Source organism: Chrysochloris asiatica, unplaced genomic scaffold (genome assembly GCF_000296735.1).
Source record: "Chrysochloris asiatica unplaced genomic scaffold, ChrAsi1.0 scaffold00156, whole genome shotgun sequence".
NCBI classification, from domain to species: Eukaryota; Metazoa; Chordata; class Mammalia; order Afrosoricida; family Chrysochloridae; genus Chrysochloris; species Chrysochloris asiatica.
The window spans coordinates 2,710,556-2,730,643 of NW_006408674.1; the positions used below are offsets into that span (position 1 = coordinate 2,710,556).

Consider the following 20,088-nt stretch of genomic DNA (forward strand, 5'->3'; position numbering starts at 1 on the left):
CGAATACAATAAAAAAGATTATAATAAATATATATATATATATATATATATTCCCCACCCCCATCTCTGGGACATTGTGGTACTTTTTAATGTATATTTAATTGATGAGAGTATGTTGATGTGTTCTTAGGCTTTCACCAAGGGCATCCTGTGGGTATAGGTAGAGAATGGAATTGTGGGTACTGTTCTCCATTCATTGTTCAAGCACCTCAGTTTAGGGTGGGTTTGGCTGGTTTTGGCTGATTTTGCCTGATGCCTGTCAAGGAGCTCTGGTAGTATAGTGGTTACGAATTGGGCTGCTAACCTAAAGTTTGGCAGTTCAAAACTACCAGCTGTTCTACTGGAGAAAGATGAGGCTTTCTGCATCCTCGGAAACCCTGTGCAGGGTCACTATGAGTCGGAACCAACTCCATGGTACTAAACAACAACAACAACTATCATTGATCAGGTGGTATAGGAGCTGCTACTGATCAGGTGGGTGGAGCTGAAGAGGGTACAGTTGTGACTGGGTTGTATGAACATAGTTGTTTCCTATTGGATGGGAAACAGGAGAAAGAAAGAAAGAAAAAAAAACAGAATAAACAAGCCAAACAACCAACAATGAAAAGGAAATAATAAGGGAGAAAAAAGAATTAAAAACAGGCAGGGACCCGAAAAAAAGAATATAATAACTAAAAAGAGAAAAGAGGGCCTGGAAAATAGAGCTATAAAAGAGAAAATAAAAGGAAGAAATACAAATTTTTTAAAAGCAGGGCAAGAGAAGATGAAAAGAGAAAGAGAGTAGTGAGTTGTCAAGAAAGCTCAAAAGACAAAAGAGGGGGTAGAGGAGAGGAGGGGAACTGGGAGACAGAAGAAAAGAAGGAAAAACAAAAGTGGAGACAAAAAGGATAAAATTCAAGGGAATGAAAAGAGAAGAAGACGGAGGAGACAGAATAAACAAACAAAAGCAGTGAAACAACAAAAGGGAAAATTCAAACCTCAAAACAAAAATCAAAATCAATGAGGTTGTTGGACCCAGAGAGAAGAAAACTGAGGGTCTCCTGCAAGTCAAGAAGCTTATGAGGTGGGTGTGGGAGGGATGTGACAGTGGAGTTCCTCTGTGTTATCTCTGTTCAGGACCCTCAATCCAGAAGGAGTTCGTGGAAGCCCTTGATGGAGCCAGGTTCAGTATCTGTTAGGACCACAGGCAGCTGGGAGCAGGGTGACCGATTAAATGCTGGTCTGGTAGCTCTGCAGGTTCTGTAGATCCCAATCCAAGTACCAAAATGGTGTACCAGCCCCCATCTCACATGGCGTAGTTCCCAACCACGTTGCTCCAAACTCCTGATGGTAGTTAAGTGGGGCATGGCCACACCTCTGGTCACCAGAGGACTGTGGGGAAAAAGAAGGAATCAGACCTTTTCCAGTCGTCTGTGAGACTCTACCAAAGCTGCTCACAAAGGTTCAAGATGGCTGCACTGTGTCAGGTCAGCTCTTCAGTCTCCCTCCCTCTCCACCCCTGCTTAGCTGCTCCTCCCAGCAAACACTTCATCTTCTTCTCTAACCTTTCTTCTGAAGTTCAGGGTACCCGAGTTTTCATCCGGGTCTGTTTAATTTGGTTACTTGTGTCTTTGCGGTAGAGGGTCTGTGTAGTGCGTCTGCCTAGTCTGCCATTGTGCAGAAGTCCTCTTATTCAGATCTTCTAAAAAGATTTCAATGCATACTTCTTTTTTCTCCTATTTTCTCTATTAATTTTGTTTCTTTGGGTGTCAGTTCTTCCATGTTCCCCCCACCCCAGTGATATTTCCTTTAATGAATTAAAAAATTTCAAATGCATTAAAAATATACTCATATCAATCAGCAGAATTTACTGGGGTTCCCAAGCTTTATGATATATTCTTAAGTGTTTTGAAATGACACCATTATTAATAGATTCTAACCTTTATAGAAAGGAGCTCTGGTAGCATAGTGGTTACGAGTCCGACTGCTAACCTCAGGGTCAGCAGTTCGAAACTACCAGCTGTTCTGAGGCTTTCTGCTCCTGTAAAGATTTATAGCCTCGGAAACCATGTACAGAGTTGGAGCCAACTCCACGGCACATCACCAACCAACCAACCTTTATAGTAATTCGAATATAGTTTTCAATATATTTTTTGCTTTACGCTCAGGATCCTTTTTTTTTTTTTCTAAAAAGACTTTATTTAGAAAGTAATATCTTGTAAACAAATTGTACCACTTTGATTTTCTCTGAATATGAGATTCATGAAGCCAGGCTGAGGTCACGCTTGAGGACTGTGCTTCGGGGTTTTATACAGAACATCCGTGAACCATACGTGATTAATAAAGCTTTCCTGGAAGGCAGAGGCTGGTAGAGACGTTCTGTAATCTTCTGCCCCACACAGTATAAATGGTCTTGTTTCTGAGAGTTCCCCCGCCCGCGCCAGTTATTTTGGGTTTTTCAAACTTTTTAATGTGATTTGGGTGAAAGTTTATGGAGAAAATTGGTTTTCCATTCAATAATCCATACACTTTTTTTTCAAATCATTATTGCAACATCCCTTCTCCCACTTCCTCCCTATGTTTTTTTGTTTCCATTCTATTTCTTTCCTAACCCTTCTTGCCTTCTGAGCATTGTCCTTGGATACACGATACTCCCTTCCCCTTTTAAAAAAAAATTGTTAACTGTGTGAAGGTTTACAAAGATCATCAGTTTTACATTCAACAAATCATGTACTTGGTTTCATCTCAATGACTGCCGACACCTCCATGTACCAACAGTGATCCCACTTCCTCCCTGTGCCTTCTGTTTCCATTCCACTCTCCTTCCCAGCCCTTCTCAACTTTGTCCTTAGGTAATGGTGCCCTTATGATGCTGACCTTACTAGCATTGTTGTCCCCTCTCTCTCTATACCTGTCTACTGCTTGACTGAGAATTGGGCCTTGAGGGGGAGTTCTTTTCTAGACCTGAAGTTTGGTCCAGGGCCATAGTCTTGGGATCTCCTGTCTTCTTCTGACCCAGTAAGTCTGGTCTTTTGTTGTTGTTGTTTTTAAAGTAATTTCTGAGCTTTGACCCACATTTCATGATGCCCTTTTGATCTCAGATGATTACCCTAAGGAGTTGGAACCTCCCTAGTGTGATTGTTCACCTCATGGGCCTGTCTACTGTTCAGGAATGAGTTCAGTTCCAGGCATGAAGGGTGACTAAGGGCAACAGCTGCAGGGATTCCAGCAGTCTCGATCCAATGAGTACGCTTGTTTCTGAGTTTTGTTCCACCTTTTGTTCCTACTCTATCCAGGGCTTTCTAATGTGATCCCTTTCAGATCAGTTGGTAGTGGTAGCCACGTACCCTCTAGTTCTTCTGGTCTCAGGGTCATGGAGGCTAGTTGTCCACTGGAGGCTAGTGTTTGTGTGGTTTGTCTGTCTGCTGGATTAATTGTTTCCAGGAGTCTGGTTTTCTGAAGTTCTCTGGACTCTGGATAGAGAGAGATCAACAGTTACACCTTAGAAGTTTGCTCACAAGCTTTTAAGATCCCAGTTGCTACTCACCAAAGAAGGACGTAGAACACTGTCTCGGTGAACTGTAATGGAATTGGCACCTCTTTCAAATCGAGGATTTCCCTGGTTCGTTGGCTGGTTCTGGCCTGTGTACTCAGCTTCTATGTACACAATCCCCTGTGAACTGTCTGTGGATGAGGCTTTTCCTGCAGTCAGCCCCCAGGAAGAGGGCCAGGGTTTACTTCCTAGTGAGGAGATGTGATATTTGACTTCTGGACTGTGGACTCGCTCCTGTCTTCTCCTGAGGACTGTCACCCTCCAGAGGCGTTTTGCTGTGTCTGGCCCAGTTCTTCTGCCTGAGTCAAGGGTTCTGCTGCCTAATGCTCAGGAAAAGCTGAGTAAAGGATGAAGGCGAGGACAGGGCCTAACTAACTCATGCCCACCTACTCAGCTGCTCTCTTCTCCCAGAACTCCTCTCTCACACTTGTTCAGGGCTGTGGCATTTCTTGGCAAACTAGTTATTGGGAAAACCAATCGTCTTCCAGAAATTCTTTGCACCATTTGATTGTCCAATGAGAACTGTTTTTGTTTTCTTGTTATGCATTTATTCTTTTGAAAAAAAAAAAAAAAGCTGTTATTTTTATTCTTTGGAATTGAAGTTGAGAAACAGAAACTAGGGCTCAGTCTGTGCTGTGCCCCAACTGACCCCATTTGCTATTGTTGTTAGGTACCTTGGAGTTGGTTCCAGCTCATAGTGACCCTATGTACAACAGAATGAAACACTGCCCGGTCCTTCACCAACCTCACAATTGTTGTTATGCTTGAACCCATTGCTGCTGCCACTGTGCCAATCTGTTTCTTTGGAGGGTCTTCCTTTTCTTCACTGACCCTCCACTTTGCCAAACATGATGTCTTCAGAGTCTTCCCTTTGTCTCCTCATCCTTCACCACATCCATTTCTGACCTAGGCTGTTGGTACTGGCCTACCCAGTCTGTGTTTTGTTTTGAGGGAAGATTTTAGAATGTAAATAGCCCAGCTGTCCCAACTGGTTTTTCCTGTGTATTCCAGTAGTAAGCTGCCAGTAGCCAAAGATAAAGCCAAGAGAAATTGTTTGTAAAGTCTACAGAGGGCTCTTCCTGCAGACCAAGGACTTACTCCTGCCTGGGAGGTAGGTGGGAGTCTTGGGTGATACAGAAGGTTAATGCACTTGGTTGCTAACTGCAAGGTTGGAATTCGAGTCCACCCAGAAAACAAAAATCCTCACCACTGGACCAATAAACAACATTCTTATCAACAGAGAAAAGATTGAAGTTGTCAAGGACTTCATTCTCTTGGATCAACTATCAACACTCACGGAAGCAGTAGTCAAGAAATCAAAGGATGTACTGCATTAAGCAAATCTGCTACAGAAGACCTTTTTAAAGTGTTGAAGAGCAAATATGTCAGCTTGAGGACTAAGGTGCGCCTGACCCAAGCCATGGTATTTTCAATAACCTCATGTGGATGCGAAAGCTGGACAGTGAATAAAGAAGATCGTAGAAGAATTGATGCCTTTGAGTTGTGGTGTTGGAGGAGAATATCGAAAGTGCCATGGACTTCCAAAAGAACCAATAGATCTCTTTTGGAAGAAGTGCAGCCACAGTGCTCCTTGGAGGCCAAGACGGCTAAACTTCGTCTCTCATACTTTGGACATGTTGTCGGGAGGGAATAGTTGTTGGAGAAGGATGTCATGCTGGGTAAGATGGAGGGTCAGAGAAAAAGAGGAAGACCCCCAACAAGATGGATCAGCCAGGTGGCATCATTGATGGTGTCAAGTGGGGCAGCGGTAGTGACGTTGGCCCAGGACCGGACATTGTTTCATTCTGCTGTGTATGGGGTCGCTATGAGTCGGTTCCGACTCGATGGCATCTGACAACAACAACAACAACAGAGGTGTTTTGGAAGAAAGTCCTGGTAATCTATTTCCGAAAACTCAGCCATTGAAATCCCTGTGGAGCACAGTCTACTCCAACACACAGAGTCATCCTGGCTTAGGGTTGCTGAGACAGAAACTGGTTTGATGTTTTTGGTTTGGGAGACAAGTGCTTGCAGCTTGCAAACCCGCCCACATGCTTCATAATCAACAGACACTTATTGGGCACCTGTGGAATGCAAGGCCTTGTTCTTGGTACTGAGGGAGAGCCCAAAAGCATGAGTCTGAGCTGAGTCACAGTATAACCACAAGCTAAGTTATGTCCACACAAGCCTTTGCCTCCACCGCACAATGAGACAGTCCCCGAGAAGGGCGCTGTCCTAGAGTCCATGTGGGTAGCTTTACAGAACAGAGATGTGTTGCCTCACAGTTCAGGAGGCTAGAAGTTCACATTCAGGGCCTGGCTGTAGGGGAAGGACCTCTCTGCTGGCTCTGGGAGGAGACCCGTGTCTCCCAGTGTTCCGGTTCTTTGGTGATCTTCATGTGACATCTGTCTTCCCCCCATTTGTGTTTGTTTGTCTCTATCTATACAAGGGGCTTCAAAAAAGTGAAAAAACAGAATGAAAATTTCCCACAAACATTTTGAAACCCCTTCATACTAAACCAGAAATGGTTAAATTTATAGTAAACTTTACACTGATAGGACCTCACTAACATAAAAAGAGAACCCTGTTTCCAAAGGTAAAAAACCAAACATCTCATTGCCATTGAATCAGTTCTGACTCACTGTGATCCTTTATAGCGTTTCCGACACTATAAATCTTAACAGAATCAGAAAGCCTAAGCTTTCTGATTCAGGAAAAACTGAAGACCTTGTGGTTTGCAGTCCAGTGTCTACCCTACAGCACCACTTAGGAGATCACCATGTATTTTACAAAGAGGGCACATTTCAGCCTGTAACAGACTCAGATGGAGGGTTCACAGGATTGGGAGATCGAGCGAGAGAGAGTGGGGATGGCTTCACAAAGGAGGGGGCCCTCGAGCTGTTGGCGGGATGTGAACGCACAGAGACAAGGGAGATGTTGATCCAGGTGGCTGGCACAATGTAGACAAAGGCCTGGTGAGGAGGGCCTGCGGGAGACCTGGAACAGCAAGCAGGCGACTATAGAAAAGCTTGAAGCCCTCATGGCAGCTGTGGCTCCCATTTCATGTTCAAACTCCACTCCACGCTTCAGAACGTGTTAGCGCCTTTTTTGTTGTTGTTGTTACAAAGTCCCTCGGGGCTTTGTAAATAAATCTTCAGTGAAGCTGTCTCAGGTTGTATTTGGTGCTGTTGCTGTAGGAAGAATTGATGAACAGCAGCTTTGGAATGGCACAGTGCTGTTAGGTGCACATCCAACGGCCCTGTCTGCCTGAGGTGTCCCCGAGGCCTGAGGTCCTGAGCGTGGACCCTAGGAACTCGCAGCCTTGTTTCTCCTTCCTCTTGTTTCTGGCCCTAGTCCTTGGAATTGTTCTGTGTGCCTTCCTGAGGGTCTGAGTCACTGATGGGCTCCCATGTCTTCCTTTGCAGGTGACTACACGGACTTCTACTCCTCTCGGCAGCATGCTACAAACGTTGGCATCATGTTCAGGGGCAAGGAGAATGCCTTGATGCCTAACTGGTTTGTATTGATTAGATGCCTGGATACACTCAAAGTCTGCCTTTCTGTCCCCAGCAGCATGTTTGTTCCCAGGGACTGTCAAATCCCTCTTGGGCTAAAATAATCCAAAAAAAACCCCACAAACGCACTGCCATCCAGTCAATTCCAACTCAAGGTGATCCTACACAGGGTTTCCAAGACTGCATATCTTTATGGGAGCAGGAAACCTCCTCTTTCTCCTTTGGAGGGACTAGTGGATCGAGCTGCCTAACTCACAGTGCCACCAGGGCTAAAGTAAACAGGAGAGGACAGGGAGTAATGGTTATACAGTTGCAACGTCTGGGAATGAAGTAGAAGCCAGCCTTGACTTTGGTCTCGACTCAGCTCTGGGCACGCTGTGTGATGGTCGCAAAGTTCCTTAACCTCTCTGAGCTGCAGCTACTTCATCTAGAGAACAGGGATTGAAAATAAAACCCTCTGAGTCACTAAGATCCTTCCATATGACTGTTTTATTAAAACCAATACTGCCCTCGACTCAGTTCTTACTCATAGCAAGCAGCCCCTGTAAAGGGTTTCCGAAACTGTGAATCTTGACAGGAACAGTCTCATCTTCTTCTGAGGAGCGGCTGGTAGGTTTCAACTGCTGACCTTGCTATAAGCAGCCCAACGCCTATCCCATAACACCTCGAGCATTAAACCCTAGCGTTCTCTGTGCTTAGAACGTTCTGGTGAATGCGAATCCTCATATGAGTCCAGTGGTTCAGATTTCTCACAATGTGCTCAGTCAGATACACTGATTGTTTGAATTCGCATCCAAGTCTATGATGGTGAGGCCCATTTTAGAGAAGAGAAAACAGGTTCAGAGAAGGGTTCAACTTGTCTGAGAAAAAACATGGCCAAGGACTGGCTCCTAATTCCCAGGTCAGGCCTGTGGCCCCAGATAGGCTGTGGGTAACTTGAAGCAAACACAATGAAGGAAGAGGGTATATATAGAGAAGGTTATGACCCAGGGAAATTAAGCAACAGATCTCGGTTACGGATCAGATAAGAGTGAATCTGGAGGAGAACCCAGTCTCTAGACCTGCACCTGAGCTGAGCAAATATTAGACTTTGCCCCTGTGCAGGCTCTAGGCTGTGGTCACTCCCTGCCAGCCACCAGCCTGCCTGTCTCCTGGCTGTGGAGGTGGTGGCCCAGTGAGAACACTTTGGAATACTGGTCCCATGGATATAGGTATCAAGTGACCAAAGGACAGGGGGCAGGAGGCAGTGAGAAAAGAGGCCAGGAAATGTATTAACTATGTCTGAAACCAGGTGGGAAATTCTTAGACATTCCTACCCTATTTCCTTCAGTTGAATGAGTGCTTGTTGAATTTGAGGTGGCCATGGTGGACTCTTTTGACTTTATGACTTTATGTACATTTTTGTTGTTGTTAAGAGCCATTGAGTCACTTCTGACTCATAATGACCCTGTATAGGGTTTTTGAGGAGTGGCTGGTGAGTTTGAACCACCAACCTTGCAATTCAAACCAACTTTGAGGTCGAGTGCTTTATCCTATTGTGCCCCACCAGTACAACTTATATATATAACTTGTATAATAAAGATAATATATACTTTTTGTAGTTAATCCAAACCTTACAGAAAGTAGATAAAGTCAAATATTTAAAATGTAAAATGAACATTCCTCTTGATGCTCAGTCTCACTTTTGCGTCTGCCCTAGAGGAATAAAAGGACCTTGTATCCGTATTCAAGGATGAGGATGGTCACTGTGGCAGTATTTCTAGCTGTCCAAAGTCAGAAGTGATTTGAATGCTCATGGGTCTATTTCCAGTAGTCAAGGAGCCCTGGTCACGTAGTGGATTACGAGCTGGGCTGCTAAACAGACTCAGTTCAAAACGACCGCTCACTCCATGGGAGAAAAATGAGGCTTTCTGTTCCTGTAAAGATTTACAATCTTGGAAACTCTACATAGCATCTCTGTAAGTTGGAACTGACTCGGTGGTACTTAACAACAACAACAGTGCATGAAAAGAGAGTCCTGGTAGCACAGTGATTAAGCGCTCGGCTGCTAAAGGAAACATTGGTGGTTTGAATCCACTGGAGGCTTCTCAGGGGACTAGTCCTAGTGATCTGCTCCCAGAAAGACTGTTATTGTAAAGATTACAGCTTTGGAAACCCCATGAAGCAGTTCTACTCTGCCCTCTCGGGTCACTTGAGTCTGAATGGACTCAACAGCACACAATAACAATACAAAAAAAAAACACATACACACGATAAAATGCTGTTGATATAACAAGATGCAAAATAATTCACACAATTGTACACGTATATAGGATACGGGGAATGAGGGACACCAAAGGGACGTCAGAGGTGGTTCCCTCTTCAGGGACGGGGACACAAACAAAGGGAGAGAAGGAGAGGAAAGATCAGGTAGGGATACAAAGAGGGCATGTACCTACATTTTGCAGCATTTTATTTCTTGTGGGTTGTTGTTGCTGTTAAATGCATTGAATCAGTTCCAACTCACAGAGATCCTGTATAGGGTTTCCAAGGAGTGGCTGGTGGGTTTGAATGGCTGACCTTGCAGCTAGCAGTCCAGTGCTCATCCTATATAGCATCATACTAGGATTCCGAATTCATGGTTGTTGTTAAGTTGGGTTAGTTCTGCCTCCTAGCGACTCTGTATAGAGTTTCCGAGGAGCAGCTGGTGAGCTTCAACTACCAACCTCGTGGTTCAAACTGACCTTGCAGTCCAGTACATTAACCCTCAGGACTACAAATTCATGGGTAGGACATAATTATTTTGTGTTATAACATATTTTTGTATATCATGATAGTGGTTGTGGTGGTTAATTTGCCACCAAGTCTGTTCCGACTCATAGCGACCCTGTATAGAGTTTATGAGGCTATAAATCTTTACGGGAGCAGAAAAGTCTCATCTTCCTTCTATGGAGTAACAGGTAGATTTGAACTACTGACCTTGCAGTTAGAAGCTCTGCTCATTATCCACTAAGCTACCAGGGATCCTTTCTATATATCATACAGGTTAGGTACCATCAAGTTGGTACCGACTTATAGCGACCTTATGCACAGCAGAACGAAAACACTGCCCCATCCTGGGCCAACCTCACTATTGTTATACATACTATAAAATAAAATTTCAACATTTATGAATTTAAAAGCAACGCAAATGGGTCAGACATGCATATGGTTCAACATTCAATAGGTCCATCAGGGTAAACAGTAGGAAAAAGTAAGACCCTCCCACTCAGTCTCTTACCGTCCAGGCCTTTCTGAAAAAGCACATTTTTAGCAATGTTTTTATGTATTTGAGATATTACAAAACTTCTGCCAATTTTCCTATTCACCTGTTTATTTCTCATAAATTTGAAGGAGTGTTTTTGTATAATAGAAATGGACTCTTTGTTGGCATGTGTTGCACGTCATTTTCTCTCAGTGTGTTTCTGTCTTCTTACTTCACTTGCTGACTTTCTGACGCTGACGTTTTACATTTTTCTATAGCCAGGCATGCCAATCATTCTTCTATGGCATTTACCTTTCTGTCAAGTATAGACAGGCTTCCTCCATTCTGAGAATTGGAAAATATGGTCCTTTTGCTTTTTTTTTTTTTGAAAAAAAAAAAAGCCTTACTTTGTACATTGAGGTCATTAACCCATATGGAATTTTCTCTTATGCGTCATGGGTCTCTGTTAGTTTCCTGGGCCTATTGTAACAAATTGCCACATACTGGGTAGCTTACAGCAGCAGAAATGTATTCTGTCATAGTTCTAGAACTCACGGGTTTAAAATCAGGGTGTCGGCGGCCACCCCTCTGTAGGCTCCAGAGGACAGTTTTTTCCTTGATTCTTCCAGTTTCTGTAGGCTGCAATCATTCCTTGACTTGCGGCCATATCTTAACAACTATAATCTCCGCCTCTGTCCTCATATAGTCTTCTTTGTGTCCTTTCCTGTTCTATCTCTGGGATGGTGCTGTAGGATACAAGGATAAGCAGTGGATTATGAACCACAAGGTTGGTGGTTGAGACCTACCAGGTGCTCCCCAGAAACCCTATATAGGGTCACTATGAGTCGGAACCAACTCAACAGCATTTAGCAACAACATCTTCTGTAAGGACAGTTGTCATTGGATTTGGGGCCCACCTGGATGATCTCATCTCAAGAGTATTAATTACACCTGCAAAGACCCTTTTCTCAAATAAAGTCACATTCACATTTCCAGGGATTTAGAATGTGGACATACCTTTATTTTTCTTGGTCACTATTGAATCCATTCCTGGAAAGTTTGAGTCCACCCAGGGGCCCCTTGGAAGAAAGTCCTGGCAACCTACATCCAAAATAATCAGCTGTTTTAAACCCATAGAGCACAGTTCTACTCTGACACACATAGAGGCTTCATGAGTCAGTACTGACTGTCGGCAACTGGTTTTAATTGAACCCACTACAGGGTCTAACACATTCTATTGTCTCAGCAACATTCTCCAGTTTTTATTTATTATGCGCTAGGTTTTCTGACCCCTGATGCCCCAGATCATTCCGCTGGTCTCTTTTTGTCAGTACCACACTATTTTTTAAAAAAAATGTTTTATTGTGAATTATGTGATAGTTTACATGGGGGAACATTAGTTTTACCATTCATCCTATCGTATATTGTTACATCCATGGTTACGATCCCCTCCATGCATCATCAACCAACCAAAGGGTATATACCACAAGCCTGCCCCCTGGTCCTCAGCACATAGCCCCTCTCCTACTCTGGGTTTAAATACCCCAGCTGCTCCATCTCTCCAAGTCATCTTCTGTGCCTCAGTACCACACTATTTTAAATACCTTTAAAATGAATTTTAATATTGGAAAGTGCAAACTGTACTAGTTTTCCTCTTTCATTTCCTCACCCAGATCTCTGTCTGAGGAACACAGCTCTTGACCGTTTTCCCGTTGTCCTGGATGACTCTTCTTTGAGCATTACTGACTCGTCCCAGGGTCCCAATGTATTAGGTGGGCAGCTGGCTACAGTGCAAGCCCAGAACTTTGTGGTCAGATGACCTGAGTTTGAATTCCAGCTCCAACACGTCCCAGCTGTGTGACCCAGGCAGGCCACCTAAGCTCCCCGAGCCCAGTTTGCTCACTGATGGCTAATGAGACTTGGAGAGCAGGGCTTTTTATAAAGATCACGTTAAAAGGGAAACAAAATGAAAAGCACTTTGTGTGGTTCCTGGGGCAGAGTCAGTGCCGAATAAGTGGTAATCGTGGCTGCCCCCTGCTCTTGGTGGAAACTTGTCAGCACCTTGTTGGTTCTGAGACAAAGGCAGGAGAAAGGCTTAAACTTTGACTCCCGTTTGTTATTGTTGGTGTGTGTGCAGTTGGTTCCCTCTCCCAGTGGCCCTGTATAGTGTTTCCAAGGCTGTAAATCTCCATGGGCGCAGAAAGCCTCAGCTTTCTCCCAGTGAGCACCTGGTGCACTCCCATTGCTGACCTTGTGGTTAGCAGCCCAGTGCGTACCCCACTAGGCTCCCAGGGCGGGTTTACCCTACGTAGCTTTTGCTTTGTGAACCATATCTATGGGTCATCTCTTCTCGTTTTTAATTTTTTAATTGGCTCTTCCATCTGTGACAGCATTAACGCCCTGCCTCCTGCTTTTCCCTTTCCCAGGTTGCACCTACCCGTGGGTTACCATGGTCGCGCCTCCTCTGTCGTGGTGTCTGGCACCCCGATCCGAAGGCCCAGGGGACAGATGAGGCCTGATGATTGTAAGTCCCCCCAAGATCCAGATTTTCTGGGTGTCCAGCGCTCTGTGTCCCTGCAGTGACTCCTTAGCCGGGCACTCTGAGCAGCCTCCGTTTCTACTGTTCTTCTAGCTCAGCCTCCTGTGTATGGTGCCTGCAAGCTCTTGGACATAGAATTGGAAATGGTAAGCTCTGCTTGCTATGAAAGCGCTGTCAGTAGAGCGCTGTGCTTTGAATGAGTTGTCCCCCCACCCTCAGAAAACTAATGGTGGCTCTGGGTGTCCCAGGAGACCTAGTGGCACACTGAGTTAAGTGTTGGGCTACTAACCCCCAAAAGTCAGTGGTTCGAACCCACCAGCTGCTCTGTGGAAGAAAGATGTGGCAGTCTGTCCCATGAAGCATGACAACTTGGGCAGCCCTAGGGGACAGTTCTGCTCTGTCCTATAGTCAGGAAGGCTCCGCGGCGGTGAGTTTGGTTAATCTTTCTTGGTTTCCCTGCCTGGTCATGGGATTTTCAGGTCCTCCTGCACTTCTGCCTGAGCACACACAGTCTGAGGACTGTGGCTGCAACACGGCTGCAGGTTTTAAAATTTTAGACAATTGTAGACTCTTGTGCAATTGTAAGAAATAATGCAGGTAACACTAGTGAGGTATGCCCACCTTAGAATAATGGACCATTTGAGATTAAAAGGGCAGCAGTTACCCAAGAACAAAGTTCAGAAAGGTTAGGAAAGAAGGAGGGATGGAAACACTGGGAAGAAACTGGATACGTGGTGTTCTGTAGAGGGGGGGTTGCAGTCACTGAGATGAAATGAAAGGTGGATGGATTATTGAATGCAAAACTGACATCTGCTTGGCCAACCTTCCTAATTCACACTAAAAAGCTAAAAGGAAGGAAAGAAAGAATACAGAGAGATCCCAGTGGCCACACCCTGCCGAAACGTAGTACAGGGTCGCCACCAGGATATGATGTGGATCGGGTGAGTCCCACCAGAACAGTTCCATCACCCTAAAGATCGCCATGTAGCACGGCTGCACGTTTTCAAGGACAATGAAATTTGGGCGTCCTGGTGTGGTGCTGTGGGTTAAAGCACCAGACTGTAAAGCCGTTTGAACTGCAAGGCCGGCAGTTCAAGCTCACCAGCCGCTCCTCAGAAACCCTATACAGGGTCGCTATGGGTCAGAACCGACTCGACGGCACTTCACAACAACAACAACAAACTGAGGGGAGCCGGAGAATAATGGGAAGGACAAAGCGAAACTGGAGGAAGGAGAACTTGGAAGCAGAAGCAGTATCTTCAGGGTGCTGCCAGGATGTGGGGTGACCGGTGGCAGATGGAGAGGATGAGATTTCCCAAACCATAGTCAGCACCCACAGTTTAAGGCACTGCCTTTGGAAGCTAGTGAATGTCTCCTCACTTACTGCAGGTATAGGAAAAGTGGCTGGCGGTCACCCAGTAAGTTGGGTGTTAGCAGTGGGAATCCCGGGTTGAGCTGGAGACTCAGTCTGCTTTGTTGGAATTGCATCTTCTCTGTTGGTCCTGTTGGGGTTGGGGGTGGAGAAAAGGCAAGGAATCAGTGTGAAGAACAGCTGTGGGGGTGGAAATAGGGGGCAGTGGGCAGGAAGCACCGAGTATCTGGACTTGATGGGGGTGGGGTTTGCCTCCCAGTGGTGCCCTTGGGTGTTTTTGTTTGTATCTTGTTGGAATCTGTTTAAACTCAAGTCACAGAGCAAATCAAACTGACTCAGGTTTTGTTTGTTTGTTTTTTTCAACTTTTTATTGTGAATGGAGTGAACATTTACAGAGAAGATCATCATCAGTTCTACATTCAACAAATCATAGACTTTGCTTGACTGCATGGTTGTAATCCCACCCATGTACCAACAGTTAACAGTATTAACCTCTATTCACTTTGTCTATTGCATTCCTCCCTGTGTCTCCTGCTAGCTTCATCTTTCCTCTGCCAACCCCCCTCCTATTGTATATTGCCTGCCCTGTCACCCATGTTAACACGTGTCTACCCTCTAGGCCGTGAATAATTTCCCCTCGCCATCCCTCCCCTGTAACCATCATAGACTGATTCTCTCATCAAGAAAAACTTTTTTAACTTTCACAACATTGGTCTCATGTAACATGTGTCCTTTTGTGATTGACTAATTTCACTCAGCATAACGTCCTCCAGGTTCAACCATGTTGTGAGGGGTTTCACAGATTCATCATTATTCTTCAACGTTTTATAATATTCCATTGTGTGTATGTAGCAAAGTTTGTTTAACCTTTCTTCTGTTGGTGAGCATTTGGGCTGTCTCCATCTTTCTCATGTGTCTCTTGTAGAGAGCATATTGAAGAATCCTGCTTTCTTATCCATTCTGCTCTCTGTCTCTCCTCCACCCCCGGCCCCTTGCCGGCTCATTCTGCACATAAGCACACTCATGAAAGTTGTAAGCTAGTCACTTCATACCTTTGTAGCCTCCCAGTTTTTGATAGTCAATGTCTAAATTTCTCATCCCTGTAACCCAGTACACTGAGGAAACAAGGTTGCTCCTTGATATGAACTGACTCAGGTTTACAGATCTCATAGCTGGGCAGGTGTGTTTTTGACATCTGTGTCCCTTTCCCAGTTTCTGCCCCCAGTGAGGGCTGGTATTCTGTTGGTTCATGGGCACTATGTTGGGGTGATGGGAGGAGAGGTTGGGATACCGCCCCTTTCTGGCTGTTGGCTGCCTTTGATGGTTCGTGATGTGAAGACAAGTCAGGGCATTTTCAGTTTTTAGAACCTCATGTAACCTGTCAAATCTTATAATGTAAAGTGCCTATGGGCTGAAGGGAGGAGGGACAGAATGTTCTGGAAAGCTGCCTGTGGGATTTGGGGTCATAGAAGGAGGACCTTCAGTGACCTTGTGACGGCGCATGTGTAGTTTCTGAGTTAGAGGTGACCATAGTGGGTTCATAGTCTACCTGGCCCTGGGTAGCAGGCCTGGCCCCTCCTTGACTGTGGTGTACATGTGTCAGATTTTTACCCTCCAGGTAATGAGTGACCTGGGGACACAGGCCAACCAAATTCGAATCCACTTTCCCTTGGCAGGCTTTCTTTGTAGGCCCTGGGAACAAATTCGGGGAGCCGATTCCTATTTCCAAGGCCCATGAGCACATATTTGGGATGGTCCTCATGAACGACTGGAGTGGTAAGGATGGGGTTTGGGGATCTGGACGCTGAGTCTCTGTGTGTGCAGTACTCTCTGGCTGGCTATGTGGGACATGAATGGTTTCCTGCGTCAAGTGCTGTTCTAAGGTGGCAGACAGCACAGTGCTGAGAGTGTGGGCTTGCAGATGGAACCAACCCGGCTCTGATGCATGGGCCAGTTACTTCCTTTCCCTGAGCTCTGGTTTTCACATAAGTGCAATAGGGACACAGCTGGCACCTTGGTTAATATGTACCAGGCACTTAGTATATACTAAAGGAGTCCTGGTGGTGCTGTGGGTTAGGCATTGGGCTGCTAACTCCAATGTTGGCGGTTCAAACCACTAGCCAGTCCTCAGGAGGAACAGGAGGCTGCCTGTTTCTGTCAAGGTTTAGTCTCAGAAACTCTCTGTGAGGTCTTTATGAGTCAGAATCCACTCATCGGCAGTGGGTTTGGTTTTGGTATTATATACCAAGGTGCCCTGGTGGTGCAGTGGTCAAGCGCTCAGCCAAAAGTTTGGTAGTTTGGACTCGCCAGCTGCTTTTCTGGAGAAAGGTGTGGCAATCAGCTTCCATAGAGATCACAGCTTTGGGAACCACATGGGCGGTTCTACTGAGTCCTGGTGTGACGCTGTGCGTTCATGCGCTAGACTACAAGGTCAGTTTGAATTGCAAGATCAGTGGTTCAAGCTCACCAGCCACTCCTCAGAAACCATATGCTGGGTCACTGTGAGTCGGAATCAACTCAATGGCAACTGAGCTCCTCGTGTGGGATATCCCATTGAATCCCTATAGGATATTGGCAATATTTTTAATCCACATTTTACAGATGAGGAACTGGAGGCAGACAAAGATTTTAATTGCTGAGCTAAGATTTGAAGCTAAGCAGCCCAGTCCCTGGACCTGAGCTGTTAGAAGGGTTTGGCTCTGTGAACCCAGAAAGTGTGTGGTTGGAGGATGAGTTTCCAGCCCCTTCACAGGGGATATGCCCACAGCCCTGGGCTGGGTATCCCCTATGTCTTTGCTGTAATCTGGCTCAGTGACCTCAGAGGATTTCTGCCCTTGGCACCATGTTGTTGCCCTATAGTCCAGGGGCAGCCTGTGTAGGGCTCTGTTGCTCTTCCTGGGACAAGGCCTGTCGGCCTGTGTGAACATAGAGTCTGCCCTCCTCCTGCAGCTCGAGACATTCAGAAATGGGAGTACGTGCCTCTTGGGCCATTCCTCGGGAAGAGTTTTGGAACCACCATCTCTCCGTGGGTGGTGCCCATGGACGCTCTTATGCCCTTTGCCGTGCCTAACCCAGTGCAGGTAAGCACACCGTCTGCACTCTCCCTGCCCCCTGTACAGTGTTTGGGGAAAACATAGACTTTTGTAAGCTTCGGAGCCCTCTGAGGCCAGGGGACTCTGGTGTGATGGCCGAAGAAGGGATCCTGGCCAGAACCACCATGCTGCATGTCCATCCCGTCACCATCAAATTGTGCTGTGTGAATGGCGCCCTCTGGAGTCCAACTTTTAGAATGCGGTTTGGAATCGTGTTCCGGCCTCTCTGTGGAAGCCAGGACTCACAATTTCACTCTTCACTCCCAGCCTGTTATCACCTCACCAGCAAAGTCCCCTGGGACCACCTAATCACCAGTGCCCTGGCTTATGTCCCCCTTTATTTAGCATGGACCTCCTTGCAGCCTTCCACTCCCTCTAGTCACTCTCCCTCCTTGGCGTCTGGCTCCTGACTTGTCCCGGCTCTCCCATGACTCCTACAGTCCTTGGATGCTCCTGTCCAGCTCTGGGGCACTCCAGGCTGCGCTGTCCCCATCTGCCATGCTCCACTGACTAACGCCACCTTTCACCTGAGTGCATCTTGCCTGTCCTGCCAGCCCACCTGCCTGCATGCCTCTGTATCTCTGAGCCTTGGTATTGCTCCTGTTTGCTGTGCTGAAGAGAAACTTGGAATCCTTTCCCCAAACTAAGCTCCTTGTGAGAGTCCTGGGAGCTGCATTTTGGTCTCTTTGGTCTCTTCTCGATGGCTCCTGCCACAACCCTCCCCCAACACTTTCAGTCACTAGAACTTTCTCTTGCTTCCTATCGGTGGGTCCTGGGCTCCTGCTTCTCTGACAGTCAGCCGTCTGGCCCTCACTGAAGATCTCCTGGCCCCTGCAGCCGCCGCCTGCTTGCTTCAGCCCCTCTCATGCTCACCCTTCTCCTTCAGGTCTGCCAGCCTAGGGCATCATGTAATCCTTGCTGGGCCCCATCTGACTTTCCACCAGACGTTCCGTTCCCAAGTACCTGTCACTATACCCAATCTTCACCATTTTAGCCACTTCTCAACTATTACCTGGAGTCCCGGTATGGTGCCATAGGATAAACACTCCATCTCAAGGTCGATTTGAGCTGCAAAGTTGGTGGTTCGAACTCACCAGCCACTTCCTGGAAACCCTATACAGGGTCACTATGAATCAGAAATGACTCGAAGGCACTTATCAACAACAACAACTATTACTTATTAATGTTTCCCTTTTAAATAACTCTCATTTTAAAACTTCAATAACATATTTTTAAGAAGAAATTTTATAGCCCTCAGGGTATTACTAGCCACAATATTAAAATGATCATTTAAAGAAACAGTTGTTGTTGTTGTTAGGTGCCATCGAGTCAGTACCGACCCATAGCAACCTTATGCACAGCAGAACAAAATACTGCCCAGTCCTGGACCAACCTCACTACTGTTGCCACGCTTGAGTCCATCGATGCTGCCACTTGGCCAATCCATCTCTCTGGGGGTCTTCCTCTTTTTCTCTGACCCTCCACCTTACCAAACATGATATCCTTCTCCAGTGACTGGTCCATCCTGACAATATGTCCGAAGTATGAGAGACAAAGTTTGGCCATCTTGGCCTCTAAGGAAGTGACCCCCTGTGCCCACTGGTGGTTCATGGACCACACTGTGGGAAACACTGCGTTAGCAGAAGGGCAGACCTTCTCACCCGGCAGGTGAAGCTGCCCCTTCAGTGTGGTTCCAGACTAGAGGCAGGTCTTGCTGCCCCTGCTCTCTGCCTTCCAGAAAGTTCTGCCTGCACAGGCCTGGCCTCGTTTCCCAGCCCTGGCTCTCCCACCTCCCCTGGCTCTTCCCTCCCCTGGCTTTCTGGGGCATCTAGAATTTGGTCCCTGTGGCCTTTGACCTGTGGTTGCCCCTCCTTCAGTTTCTTTCTGGGAACCTGGCACATATGAGAGACTATAAAAAAAGTTCATGAAAAGTTTTCATTGTCTTTTAATTCCATTTTTCCATGAATTTTTTGAAGCTCCATCGTATATTACCCCTGCCCTCCCCCACCCCAATGACACAGTGCTGGTACCCTGGGTTCCTGTGCCTGGTGAATCCCTCCTGAGACCCCACTGGCCCTGCCCACCAGTGACCCTCTGTGCTATGCACTGCCTTCCCAGGACCCCAAGCCGCTGCCGTATCTCTGCCATGACCAGCCTTACACATTCGACATCAACCTCTCTGTGGCGCTGAAAGGTACAGTCGTGGGGCTGGACGGTGTGCCTGAGAATTCGGGGGCGTGTGTACCCAGTGCCATTGGCCTTCTGAGCTCCGGCTGACTGGGAGTATCTGCTGCACCCCGCCCCCGAAGACACGTGCGGCTCTTGCCAAAGAAAGGGGGTGGGAATGGACACCCTGGTGTTCTCAGGGAGCCACACGGCCCACAGGACGTTTGCCCGGTACACCGATCTCTCAGATCTCAGGGCTAGGCAGCGTAGAGTCTGTCCAGGCCCTCCAGTGTCCACTTGCTACTGCTCTGCAGTATCCAGACCTCTCACACACACCACACGGGGAACGGTGCCTATTGGGAAGCCCGTCCTTGAGACTTCTCTCTGGCCGCTCACAGATGGGACTATGTCCTGAGCCGCTTAGCCCCGCTCTATGGAATGTTAGTGAGAAAGGCCCCTTCCTCCCTAGATGTGGGGCTTTGGGTAGGTTACTGAACCTGCCCTGTGCCCAGTTGGTCATCTGTTATAAATGGGATCATCATAATGACGCTGGTCTGATGCATCAGTTGTGAGGATTGAACAAGTTACTTCTTGTAATGACCTGACAGAGCCTGTACCTACAAAGAGCAAGGTGTCTCTTTCCAGCCTC

At 46.6% G+C, this 20,088-nt stretch overlaps 1 protein-coding gene across 1 annotated transcript in view; it reads left to right on the forward strand.

Moving 5' to 3' along the window:
• The window catches only part of FAH (fumarylacetoacetate hydrolase (fumarylacetoacetase)), a 70,157-nt gene that overhangs the window by 27,980 nt on the left and 22,089 nt on the right, over nt 1-20,088 (forward strand). The window contains exons 5-10 of the mRNA XM_006870910.1: nt 6,958-7,048; nt 12,697-12,794; nt 12,903-12,955; nt 15,858-15,957; nt 17,131-17,261; nt 19,392-19,467. Coding sequence (XP_006870972.1) covers nt 6,958-7,048; nt 12,697-12,794; nt 12,903-12,955; nt 15,858-15,957; nt 17,131-17,261; nt 19,392-19,467 — 549 coding nt within the window. The remainder of the gene's footprint in view (nt 1-6,957; nt 7,049-12,696; nt 12,795-12,902; nt 12,956-15,857; nt 15,958-17,130; nt 17,262-19,391; nt 19,468-20,088) is intronic.